Here is a 13,647-nt window from a genome sequence, read left to right as displayed (position 1 = left end):
TAGCTAGCTGTGTGGATTTACCCTGCAGAGATCTGAGAAGCAGTTGACCATAGTCCTCATAAATCCACCAGAGGTTCAAATTCCAAGACAAAGAAAGCATCAAGGTAACATCCGGATGAAAAGAGCGTGATCCGGCGGCACTGGAGAAATCCCGGAAGTGGAACATCATGGATTTAGACTTCCAGCATATCAATCCTGTTGGCTTTAATACGTCAAAGCGTTGTGGCTAATGTAGGAAATTGTAAACTGAGATAGAAAGGATGACCGCATGGTTTCGTACAACTAAAATCAAATCGCAACACTTCATTACAGAACAGCTGGACAACATTGAGAGGGAACAGCAGGCAGGTATATTCTTGCTGTGAGCAATGCTGCACCTCATTGGCCGCTTATTAGAAAATATTTTATAGTTATTTGTTAAACCTGTTTACGGTAATGATCCAGACGTCTTATTTCAAATATAAATTTGATTAATTATAAACAGCCATAAAACTGAGACATTTGGAAAGTGGCTGAATTTCTCTGTCATGTTAATTTACAGCTTATCTCATTTTCTCTGCGAGCACTTATTGCCTTGTTTACCAGCTGTCAAATGGAGCTTGAACCATCAGGCGGTGGTTGTGTGTTTTCTCGCATATATAACTGAATCTCAGCTCAAGTGGCCATGTGAGGCCCTGTGTACGAACACAAAGCTGCTACAGCCGTGCAGTCTGGTGTGCATTCCATTTTAGCTTCCAGATATTTAAATATTTACACTTTTTTGTGGTATTTTAACTACACATTGAAGAGTACCTACATTGTATACAGTGAGCACTGGTGACCTATTATGTCATCTGCACATCAGCACTGATGTTTATGTCAGCGATGGGAAGCATACTGTGTGTGCATTCTTGTATCTTAAGACGCGACGCTCCTCAATCATTGTCATTTCCGTGATGAAATCGCTGCAGGAGGACAGGAAATGAAGCTTTCCTGGAGGTCACCGAGGCCGCGCTGGCCCAGAATGCACTGCAGTCCCAGGCAAATGTCAGTAGAGCATCGCAATGCTTCCCAAGACAGCTCTCAGGACAATGTTTCTGCAAATCTCTTCCAGCAAGAATATTGACTTGAGTCAACTGCAGCCGTTCCCCCTTGCTCCTGTGTCAATAACCCTTTGGACGATTTGCTACCACCGCATGCAAATATTATCCTTCAAAACACTGTGCCGCCGGATCTCTCAAAGGTTCTGCTTAACAGAGGGGGAACTTTATATCTGTTTTCACATATTACCAAATACGTTAGTGGGGGAGCGGAGTATCACACCTTTAAGAGTGCTGGATGGAGAAATGTTTTGTCTTCTCTGAGAGAGCAGAGTTCTCACCCCTCGGTACTTAGCATTTCAGAGGGAAAAGGAGAGAAGTGAGGTGGGTCGATACAGGCAGGTTTAAAGAGACTGAGCCTGCCGGGGAGGTAGGTTATTAAGGTAGATACGATACTTGAAATAAACCGTATTTATGAGTAAATAAAACTACTACACTTTTGTTTTTGCCCCCATTTGTCATGAGCTGAACTCAAAGATCTAAGACTTTCTATGTACACAAAAAGAACTATTTCTCTCAAATATTGTTCACACTCTAAAATGTGCAGTTTTACTGTGTTGGGGGTGTCCGGTCAATATCTGCTGTTATGGTTAGGGTTGTGTGTTGCCTTGTGTTCAGACCCTTTTTTTTACCACAGTTATATGCTGGGCTGCAATTAAAGTAAAATTTATTAGACTGAGAGCCGTGGGGATATCATATGACATGTCTCCCAAGCGCTGCAGACACCTTGTTCAGATAGTTTAAAGCAGCACCTCTGAAGAATCTTTTGGGCACTCTGGTTCTTTTTATAGTCAATGTGACAAATGTGCATGTGTGTGTACCTGTGTCCGGGGGTGGCTGAGTGGGTGCTTTTCAAAAAGATGTGAAGTGTGTGCGAATGTGGTGATTAAATAAAGGGTGGAAGAGAGGAAGGGGCTAACTTGATTTTGTTTGTGTGAGTGTGTGTGTTTGTGGAAGTATAGCATTTTGATAAGTTTGTATGGTTAAGCTTTGAGGCAAGAAATAACTCACAACCGAGTCTCGTCTGCCCGCAAGGGTCGTCCACAGTTCGAGAAGGCAGAATGTTTTGCCTGTGCCGCTAAAACCTCCAGAAGTCGTCTAGTTGCTTGGAATGCATTTTTGAATTTCAATTCAATCATCTAGATTGGTTTTCGTCACAGTCCTGCTCATTTAGAATAAGTTCTGCCTCTGGTTGAGTGGCTTTTTTCAATGGAAATTACAAGACCCTGATTTTAAAGACCGCTAACTAACAACACTTGCAATCATTTAATAATGTTCTTTTTTTATATCTAAGGGATCTCTTTAAATATCAGTTTGCAGCTTACCTTACATTACCTTCATCCATCCCTGGCCTTGACTCAACACACACACACTCACTTTTGTTTAGTCTCATCCCATTCCAAGTTATATTCCTCGCTTCTTTCTTTTGTCTGTCTAAAGAACAGTGTGAGTGTGAGTGGTTGGCTCACTGTCTGTATTGTTCAGCTCTGTCTGAGCTCTCACTGTCTTGAACACAACCTCAGCGGCTTTTCAAGTATGCAGCGGTCGTTCCAAAAAACCGAACAAAAAGGAAAAAGGCCTGTAAGCCACTCGGCTGAGCGTGAATGTCACTGGCTCCAAAGTCAGCGGAGATGGGAGCCATTGATTCAAGTTCTTAGTAGAGAGAAAATGAAAGATGCAGGAGGAGGGGAGAGAATAATAAGATGTGAGCTTACTCAAAGTACAGTGGGTTTGTCACACTTGAATGTCCTTTGTGGAGACATGAATATGTGTTTGTGTAAAATGTTGGGCATGTATTGAATGCATCCTATCCTCCTACTTCCCAGATACAAGCATCTGACTAGGGTTCTGTGCATACTGTAGGATGTGTGCATGCGTGTGTGCACATAATTCTGGCAAGCTGCAAAAGCAAAGCAGCAGAGCAAAGCAGGCATCCAGCAAAGGCTTGAATCCCATCCACCCTTTTGAAACCACACTCCAACAACAACAGCTCTCACCCTCGGCTTTCCATACATTAATCACATTAATCACAAGGATGTTCAGCTTGATTTCTCTTCCCGTAGGAAACCTTTCTCCCTCCTGAGGTGGCACCGCAATTCCCAGACAGGCGTATGGCTGTCGCTGCCTTCTCTGCTGGCCACAGACTTGTCACTGACATGAGATGTTTAACTTAACCAGATGGATCAGTTCTGCCTTGTTCTAGTTCCAGTGTCTGTGTTGCATCTAAATCGAGGAACATCTGATGTTTTGGATTTCTTGTTCGCCACCTTGGTTTTGAGTCAAGGCCGTGACTGAAACATGCTAAAAACAAGAAGCACATTGTCTGCTGAAAGGTTGCAGTGTGTGTTCTCTGTGATTTCAATGCATTGTTGGCTGTATGCACACTATATGCATGTATGCATGCATGCATGTAGTGTGACCTTCTTGATCTCACCCAGGGGCTGATGGAGATCAGAGGATTATGTCTTTTAGAGATTTACTGGTCATGCCAGGTAAAGTCTGTCCGTCTGTCTGTCTGTCTGTATGCTTATGTATGCATCTGGTAGAAATCTGGGACTGATTGAGTGTGTGTGTATGAGAATAATTGTATGATTTACATTCTTTGCGTTGTTTTTTCTGTGCCTTTCTCAAGCCAAGACAACAGTGGGAGGGGATGGAACTTCTGACATCAAAACAATGTATTTGCTTCAATGTGTAGTAATACATCTCAACTCTCAGACCCTCTCTTCCCCTGTCCTCACTGTCATTTTCACTTTCTGACTCCATCCATCTATCCTCTGTTCGTCCTCGTCTCCTCTCCTTCTGGCTCTTTTGCACGTTACACAAGCCTTCATTTGTTTGAAATCATTTATGAGGACTATCAGGAATCTTAATCAGTGGGAAGTCATTTACAATCCAGCCCACAGTGTGCTCACTAGATGTGACATCCCTTAATGTTTACATGTCCTGCCTGTCCTTCAATAGGCCCGCTTCTCCACCAGAGAGGTTAATAACTTGCTGCTTTCTAATTCGTTCCACTACTGAGTTGGGTTGTTGGTAGGAGACTGGATGAACTTGGGTTGTGACAGTATGACGGTTCATTTATAAATACTCCATTCTTGTTTGATAGCACTTGAACAGTGAACTCGCACATAAATGTCTGTGTCCTCAGGGGAACTACCTACTCAGCATGTGAAGCAGTGGCTCTGGTGGAGCGTTGTCATGTCTTTTGATAATAATGTTCCATGATGTCATCAGGGTTATCTTTGCTCGGGCACTTCTAGTTGATAAAAGAGAGCCTGCAATACAAACTGAAGGTGTGACATTTGAAATATATGGGAATGTCTAAATGCCCTGCCAAGGAGGGACGAAAATGTGCATGTTTGAAGATTGATCAGTTTTTTTATTCTTGTAAAGTTTTATTTTTGAACGGTTGGAAATAACAAGTGAATTGAAGATTCAGCTTCACTTTCAGCTTTTTCTTTTAAAACAGAAATTTCAAAAAAAATATTTCCATTGATGTCTGATGGTAAAAATAAGTTATAAGTTGTAGCCATAAGCTAAATAATACCTGAAATTAAAGTTGTGTTGAAAAAGAATATGTTTTTTTTTTCACTTGTGCCTTTAGTCTGTGGCGAAAGTGGAGTGATGACAGAGATGGTGAATGGGGTTGGATTTGAACTGGGAATGTTGTGGTTCAGGGTTGGCCTCCAGGGCACTGAGTAAATCTTTTAATAAATACCGGTCGGAGTCAAACCTGGCACCAGTGCGTCAAGGACTAAACCTCTATATATGGGTGCGGGCTGAGCTATCTGGGCACATGTATAGATGTTTTAAGGTGACATTTGCTCTGTTAAAGTCCTTCAGTACCTGTGGCAATATAAGAATTTGCTAGCTTTATATAAGCCTACCTAAGCCCCCTTATTCTTTACTTCACTCTTTTTGTCTACATCGATGCCGTTTCATTTCCAGGATTGCTCTCTTGCCGCTGGAAATTCCACAGGATGTCCGTTACCTTCCGCTTTCCTTGTGTTGCTATTTTAAAGTCTGGTTGATTTTTGAAGACTATGGTGAACTGCTCCTCAGATCTCTGCAGGGTAAATCCAGACAGCTAGCTAGACTATCTGTCCAATTGAGTTTTCTCTCGCACAACTAAAACATCTTTTGAACATACGGCTTCCACTAAAACGCGTTTCTTCCCAAGGTTATTTTGCTGAGGCACCTTTGATCTTTCTGGAGCTTAGCATCGTCTAAGACGATTGTGATTGGTTTAAAGACATGCCGATAAACCAGAGCACGTTTTTCTCCCAACCCGGAATGCTTTGTGGACTAGCCAGACCCTGCTCCGCAGCGCTGTGTAGGGAGGTCTGGCATTGCGAGACTACTTCGCTCTTAACATGTACTCACCTCTCTTCCCACCTCCTCTAGGTTCGTCACACGCTTCATCGAGCTTGACGGCCTCACCTGCCTCCTCAACTTCCTGCGCAGCATGGACTATGAAACATCGGAGAGCCGCGTCCACACCTCCGTCATCGGCTGCATCAAGGCCCTGATGAACAACTCCCAGGGCCGCGCACACGTCCTGGCTCACCCACAGAGCATCAACACCATCTCACAGAGCCTACGGACGGAGAACATCAAGACCAAAGTGGCGGTGCTGGAGATTCTCGGTGCGGTGTGCCTGGTGCCTGACGGACACAAGAAGGTGCTGCAGGCTATGGCACACTTCCAGAAATACGCTGCGGAGAGGACACGCTTTCAGGTAAGGGTGAAACTGAAGTGATCTGTATCAAAAGCAGAAAACAGCTATAATGTTGCTTGAATACTTCAAGCATTGTTGTAGCTGTAATTTCAGAAGTGAGGGGGACAGATTGTTCAGGATGGTGATTTTCACTGAAAGATCTCTCATTTGTCTCTCCAATTCACATATTCCAACTAGCCAACATTTCATTTATAATGTATGGAAACATTGACATTTCTATAAACTGTTCCATGCTGTTTTACTGCAGCATTTTGCCCAATGGTAGACCTGCATTTAACTAGTGTAGAGGCGGTCCGGGGAGCAATTTGACATTTTTGGGCGTGATAGCCCACATTTGGGTGGCATCTGGCAAATTCTAACCACAATTCCATCATATGTACTCATCTTAATTATTGCATATTTAAATGCTTTTTCCTCCCTTTATTTTTGTATATACTTTTATTATGTATCATTTTATTATTGCCTATATCTCATCAATCAACTGACGTAACCTGAGTAACGTGTATGTCGACTACTTATGGTGCGGGGGGCATGTCCCTCTCATACCCCATGTCCGTGACTCCCAAGTCTCATGGTACAAACACACTTACTGGTGGGAGCCTTTGCTGGAGACACGGGCAGACAGACATTATGGGAAAGGGCAGACAATATATTTCATAGTCATGCTGAAATATATCAAGCTGTGGTCATTTTGATAAGTTGGAGACTTCAGCACCCCAGACTGTTAAGTCAACACTCAGCCCATTTCACAGGCAGGTGCGGACATCCAGAGTTATGGAGTTCAGGGAATGCGTAGTGCTTTAGTAACTTGCAGGACTGAGTCAACAAGCCACGTTCACGCGACCCTGGGGGTGTGAGCTAAATCATGCCTCCTCAGGCTTAGCTAACACCCATGGAGCTGGGTGACTCCGAACTTATGAGGCCTTTCTAATGTGTAGTTATAATGATTAAGCTGCAAAAGTATGTCGGGGTCAGTGGTGGAATGTAACTAAGCACATTAACTCAAGTACTTTCCTAAGTACAAATTTGAGGTACTTTACTTGAATGTTTTTTCTTTTCATGCCACAGTTTCTACTTCTACTTTGCTACATTTCAGAGAGAAATATACTTTTTAATCCACTACATTAATCTGACATCTTTAGTTATTAATTACTTTACAAATGAGAGTTTTGCACTCAAAACACAGGTAGTTTATAAAACAAAATGCTTGATCATAAAATAACCTACCCAACAATATATTTATATTATATATTTAAATTCTAAAATTTCCTTCGGGATGAATACTGTATCTATCTATCTATCTATCTATCTATCTATCTATCTATCTATCTATCTATCTATCTATCTATCTATCTATCTATCTATCTATCTATCTATCTATCTATCTATCTATCTATCTATCTATCTATCTAGACCTACAAGTACAGCTGAAATGATTAGACAATTAAACACACAACCATTTTAGTTGTTTCCTGTTTCTAAAATGTGAGGAATTTTCAGCATTGAGTACTTTTACTTTGATGTTACTTACATACTTTTACTTCAGTAACATTTTTAATGCCGGACTTTTAAAAGAGTATTACAACGTGGTATTAGTAGTTTTACTGAAGTAAAATACTACTTCCACTGGTTGGGGGTCAGTGTCAGAGTGGGAACAAAGGCAGTAGGAAGTGAGACTAGTGACCCTGTGTTACCTGCTTGTCTTCATTGTTACTGTCAGAACATCTCCTAAACATGTCAGGCACAGATTCTTTAATGACTGGCCCAGCTGACCCTATCTTAAGATTTATTCATTTGATGAAGACACTGACATTAAAGGACAATTCCGGCGTTAAATGAACCTAGGGCTTAATTACACGTGTACCGAGTCAACCGTTCCATGGGATTTGTTTTCATGCTAATGGAATGTGACCAGTTTTAGCGCAATCCGCTAATTAGCTTGTAACACTAGTAGTCGAGTAAAAAGAAATCGCGATTTCTATACCAATAACAAGGCTCAAAATAGCACCACATTTCCACGGTAGCATGTACATGTAAACCAAAGCATTGAAAAAAGTGTACAAACAGTTCATTAAGAAGAGTTTATAAAAATCTGTATTGTTTACCTAAACAGTCAGGCGCCATCTTGGGAAAACATGACCAGTCAAACCATGAACGCCGTGCTTGAGCAATGTTACTGGGCACTGGTTGCACGGTGTTTGTGGTTCAACTGGAATTGTCCTTTTAATCAACATTTCTATAAATGCACCAGTGTTAGCCAGACGGCTAATTTTCAGCTGTAGTCCTAGTTACCCAACATGCATGTCTTCATGGTAGGAGGAAACCGGAGCACAAAAAGGCCCTGCCCGGACCAGGGATCGAACTCTGCACTGCAGAGTCTGCAGTGCCAACTTGCTGTGAGGCAGTACCAAGTGCTAACCACTGAGCCACCCTGCTGCCCTGTCCAGCCCTAAAATATATAGTAGATCAAATATACTTGCTGACTAACTCTCCCATCTTTCCTGACCATGTAGACGCTGCTAAATGAGCTGGACAAGAGTACAGGCCGCTACAGAGACGAGGTCAACTTAAAGACGGCCATCATGTCCTTCATCAACGCTGTGCTCAACGCTGGAGCTGGGGAGGTCAGCAGTAACAGCCTTATGCCTTTTAGGTTACACCCTATCAAATATGGGAAAACCTTGATTGAATATAGTTTAACACAAAATCTGTTGCTAGACACAGTTGAAAAGCTTCGGTTGGCTTGAGGTCAAAATGTATATGTAACACTTTGGAAAAAACATTTTTTGCTTTCTGGCGGATAGTTAGATGAGGAGATAACTATGAAGCTACAGCGAGCTGCCGGTTAGCTTAGCATAAAGACTAAAGATAAAGAAGAGGGGAGTAGATGGCTTAGCTGTGCTAGCGCAGTTCTAAATTCCGCCTACTACTAATTAACACAGATGTATGTATTTTGGGAATATCTTTGTTAATCACAAACTTCCTCCAGTAATTTCACAAGTACTAAAATAAAACCCAGGCACATGCTAGATATTTATGTATTATCTGACGTCCCATTATTACCATGTGTGTAGTCGTAGCAATTTTGTCGTCTTGTCTTAATGTTTTTTCTTTTATTTGTAGGACAACCTTGAGTTCCGCCTCCACCTAAGGTACGAGTTCCTGATGTTGGGCATCCAGCCGGTCATCGACAAGCTCAGAGAACATGAGAATGCCACTCTGGACAGGTGAGAGTGAGACCCACCTAATAAATAAGCATCCTCTTCAGTAATAATTCTGCAGCAAAGAAAAAACCTTGACCCCTGTGTTTTGTTGAGTGTTTGTACTTCCTTATTGATTGGTGGGGAAGGAAGTGCAATCAATACACTCAGACTGTTGTTCCTCCCTGTCCAGGCATTTGGACTTCTTTGAGATGGTGCGGAATGAGGATGACTCAGAGTTGGCCAAAAGATTCGATATGGTGAGTAACTTAGAATGGCTCTGTCTATTTTTATTTTATTTTTTTGTCGTAGCTTTTGTTGTATGGCTCACATGAAGGTAAAGGCAAGTCAGAGCAATTGTCAGACTTGATAATAATTTAAGACTGGCTCTTTGATTTTTGATAGACCCACGTAGATACTAAGAGTGCAGGTGCCATGTTTGAGCTGGTCAAGAAGAAGCTGAGCCACACAGACGCCTACCCCAACCTCCTCTCCATCCTCCAGCACTGCCTGCAGATGCCCTGTAAGTAGCTACATACCAATGAGTTTTGTTGATGAGTTTGTAAATGTGATTCCGCAACAAGTTAGTTAATTTACAGACAATACCATCAACGCTGTATCAAAATGAATACATCAACTGTACATACAGGCTTTTTGTTTTGATGTATAGGTCAAGAAAAAAAAACTAATTTACATACATCCTATCTGGAGTGTACTTAAAGGTGCCCTGTTACTTTGTTGTAATGTCTGAAGTTCTACCATGGACTCTATCCGGTAACGCTGATGGCAACTATCACCATCATATCCACTTCCTACAAAACAAACCAAAAGCAGAAAATGCAGAAAATACATCTAAAATCGCTATACTCAATATTGTCGAATCGCAATACTTCTAGAGTCACAGTAAATGAAAATTGCAGTACAAATCAAATTGGCACCAATGCGTTGTGAATGAATCGAAATTGGGACAAAAGCATATGGTCCCAGCCCTAGTTAACAACGCCATAGGTCAACATTTCATATTGGTACCAATATACTGGGATTACAGTATCTTACTATCTCTGTCTGTGACTCCTCAGATAAACGGGGTGGTGGTAGCCTGCAGCACTGGCAGCTTTTAGACAGGATCCTCCAGCAGCTAGTCCTTCAGGACGACAAGGGAGAGGACCCCGACAGCGCTCCTCTGGACAACTTCAATGTTAAGAACATCATTCGCATGTAAGTGTAATCTCATCATCCGCAGTCAAAGAAGACACACCTCCACCACAACCTCTGCCCATTGACAGCTGTATGACAACAGTATATTTCCTATTTGTTTGCACATGTCAGGAATAATGTCTATAACAAATGTCTGTTCACTATCATAGGATATTACGGTACATGGTGGTTCAGGCTAAACATTGTACTGTATTTCATAACATTATAAGAGAGTTAATGTAAGTGCACTGTATTACCAATAAGTGTGTGTGTGTGTGTGTGTGTGTGTGTGTGTGTTGAGAGATATATATATATATATATATTATATGCTTCTCCTTAATCAGTGAAGCTGGAAACATGCTCTCATTTCTGGAATGTCCTAGTGGTTTATGCATCCATCACTTTTAACTCAGATCAAAGACAAGTCCGATATCAACATGATGCACTGTTATGTTGAATGTTTGAGGCATGGCTAAAAGGCAGAGAAGCATTGGTGTTATGCATCAGAGTTTTGGTGTAAGGAGGATGCATTTACAGTAAACCAGTATTCACTTGTGTAATGAGACCTGAAACACTCTTGGCCCAGCTATTGTCCCAGTGTTGAGAGTGGAAAATGGGATTGCACAGGATGGTGAGGTGAAGTGAAGCTGGCAGCAGGGGGCCGCGGGTAGAATCGGAGGAAGCCACGCTCCAAGCGTGAATTGGCATGAAAGTGGAAGCTGGAGATCAAAAGGAAATTGCTCTAATCGCATTAAGCCGGCAGGCCAGCCAAGTCAGCCGTGTTTAGGTGCGGCCAAGCAGTCACTTGGCTTCATGTGGAAGACAACAGTGAGGAATAATAATTTTCAAGGGAAAACCAAGCATTATGACTTGGAAGTAGATGTTTTCTGTATGTCATCATGGGCACAGTCTACCCTGTCGCTCAAAGAAATTCGTTTCCAAATGATCATTGACATCTGCTGGGTTTTAGTGGTCTGGGTTTCACTGAAATTTGAAACAACTTTCTACTAGGAGCCAAAGGGGGGGGGGGGCGGGGAGGGGAGTGGTTGTGTGTGTGTGTGTGTGGTCCCTCAGCGGGCGGCATTGGCCGTGTGTGTGTGTGTGTGTGTGTGTGTGTGTGTGTGTGTGTGTGTGTGTGTGTGTGTGTGGATGGCATTCCGGGCTTCGTCCACAAACTACATTTGGTGTGTGTTTCTCCCCCCAGTTAACTTCAGTTTCTCTCTCAGACGTGTTGTCATTCTTTTCTTTCACCATCTTTCGTCCACGCTCCATTTTACTGTTAGTTCTAAAACAAGCTTCAGATCAGTGATGGATGTGTTTAGTCTCAGTGGTGAAAGCACCATAAAACATGTAGCGTGGTAAACCTTGGCCCCTGCTCGCTCCTACTTTGTTCACTAATTCAGTCACTACTGTTCGTGCAATCAGCTCACGTGAGCGTAACTCTTTCAAGTAGCGCACAGAAAACAAACTCGGACGCGGCTTCTTAAGCCCGGATGTACATTACTGTCCATTGCAGAACCATCACAGCGGTTAAAACCTAACCCTCACTCTTACGTTATCCTAAATTTAGGTTTTGTTTTCATAAGCTCTCCTAGAGTAAATTATGCCTGGAAAGAGATTTGCATAAACTGAGATTCCCTGGTTGTTCAGACGGTTAACAGATGAAAACGTTCAGTGCGTCTCGTGCCGCGACCGCTCAGAGGGCGGCGTTAACAACAGTTAGCAACTGTTAAAACAACCGGGAGACAAAGTCATTCATCAAGTGCGGTCACCTTGACAACGGCTCTGACTACTCACACGTTTGCCTGACCCAAAATTAGCACTCTTGTACAAATCACATTTTTCCACAGCTATGTAAAGGTATTTATTTGACCAGTGAACAATTAAGTGATATTTTGTTTTATTGAGTCGGATCCATGGAGTGTTGCTTGCGCAGTAATTAAAGCAGTACTGACTTTGCAATCAAGTTCGGGCTGTGTTCACTAACACAAGCACTCAGAAGACCTCCATCTGATTAATGACCAATTTGCTTTCAAATTGCCTTGTGGATTTCCTCGTGTAAATTGATTACAAGCATTTCAAGTGTGAATCATTACCACAATGAAGTTACTTTATCCTTGTTGGCAGTCTCACCTCAGCAGTTCCCTCTCTCATGCATTTTCCCTTTTTACTGTTTCTTTTCTACTCTGTGCTCTAAGACACTGAAACATGTCTGTTCTCTCAACTCTAGCCAAGGCTTCAACCGAGGCTCCAGGTTTCACTTTCAAATCTTTCTTCAGCTAAATTAATTCCTCAAAACACTCCATCTCCATTGATAAAGTTTCATACTCATTACCATGTCTTGCCTCATGATCAGGAACACTCACTTCTCATGTCAGCTGATCTCACATTCATATCAGAACATCACGGTAACCCTGTTTAACTTCAAGCCTCAAGCTGAACCAAATGGCAAAATGTAGAACTTGAATATAATTAATTTTAGCCCTGCAGGATTTATTTTAGCACTAATGTTGTGTTACGCAGCTTACAAGAGCAAACTGCATCAACCCAGTCAATGCTGTCAGTGAATCTGGATGTCTCTCTCTAAAATGAAGTTAAGAATTATTGGTTAAGTGATCAATGGCTTCCCAATCCAATTATTGAATTTCCTCGAAATGTTCTGCCTTGACTTGGTTGGAGTGCGGCTGACCCCTACATGCAAGCCTTTTTGTGCGAGGCTGTGTTCAGTTCATCTCGGGTCTGTGCTTATGTTTGTCTGCGTGCTTCACAGGTTGGTCAATGAGAATGAGGTGAAACAGTGGCGAGACCAGGCAGAGAAGTTCAGGAAAGGTAAGACTTGTTTGACACACTGCACTCTGCAGGTTGGAAAAGAAAATGCATCATGCCATTTTTAGTTCCACAAATCTGTTTTTGCAAATCACTATCAGCTTCTCTGTATGTGCCTCTTCATGTTTGCATTTTATTATTCAAATCTACATCTTATAAACACATTCTGCCCCATTGCATCTTTTTAGATCATATGGAGCTGCTAGGTAAACTAGAGCGAAAAGAGCGGGAGTGTGATACCAAGACCCAGGAAAAGGAGGACATGATGAAGACTTTGAACAAGATGAAGGACAAACTCCAGCGTGAGGGAGTGGAGCTGCGCTCAGCCAGGGAGCAGGTCCTAGACCTGTCCACACGCATCAACGACATATCTGTGAGCAGGGCTGCTTTTTATACTAGGTTACAATATGACTAACACCCTGTGAATCGGGGCTGCACTGTAATTGTATAGCTAATTGCTAAGTGTTTGTTAATCTTATTAATGGACACATTTTCCAAGCTTGAGGAAAAACCACTCTAATGAACAATGTTACAAAATGCTGTAGGACTTAAGGATTTTGCCTCTCACTGCATCCACGATTGTGACAATTGTAGGAAGAGAAAA

General features: G+C 42.2%; 1 protein-coding gene across 2 annotated transcripts in view; it reads left to right on the top strand.

Moving 5' to 3' along the window:
• Positions 1 to 13,647, top strand: part of daam2 (dishevelled associated activator of morphogenesis 2) — a gene marked incomplete at its 5' end in the record, with an annotated part of 69,749 nt that overhangs the window by 31,369 nt on the left and 24,733 nt on the right. For both annotated transcript variants that reach the window (XM_032499978.1, XM_032499977.1), the window contains 8 exon segments: positions 5,487 to 5,820; positions 8,334 to 8,444; positions 8,944 to 9,047; positions 9,214 to 9,280; positions 9,426 to 9,543; positions 10,100 to 10,238; positions 12,988 to 13,046; positions 13,232 to 13,416. In XM_032499978.1, the coding sequence (XP_032355869.1) occupies positions 5,487 to 5,820; positions 8,334 to 8,444; positions 8,944 to 9,047; positions 9,214 to 9,280; positions 9,426 to 9,543; positions 10,100 to 10,238; positions 12,988 to 13,046; positions 13,232 to 13,416 (1,117 nt within the window).

This window comes from Etheostoma spectabile, chromosome 20 (genome assembly GCF_008692095.1).
Source record: "Etheostoma spectabile isolate EspeVRDwgs_2016 chromosome 20, UIUC_Espe_1.0, whole genome shotgun sequence".
NCBI classification, from domain to species: domain Eukaryota; kingdom Metazoa; phylum Chordata; class Actinopteri; order Perciformes; family Percidae; genus Etheostoma; species Etheostoma spectabile.
The sequence above is the reverse complement of the archived record's forward strand: the minus strand, read 5'-3'. Positions and strand labels throughout refer to the sequence as shown.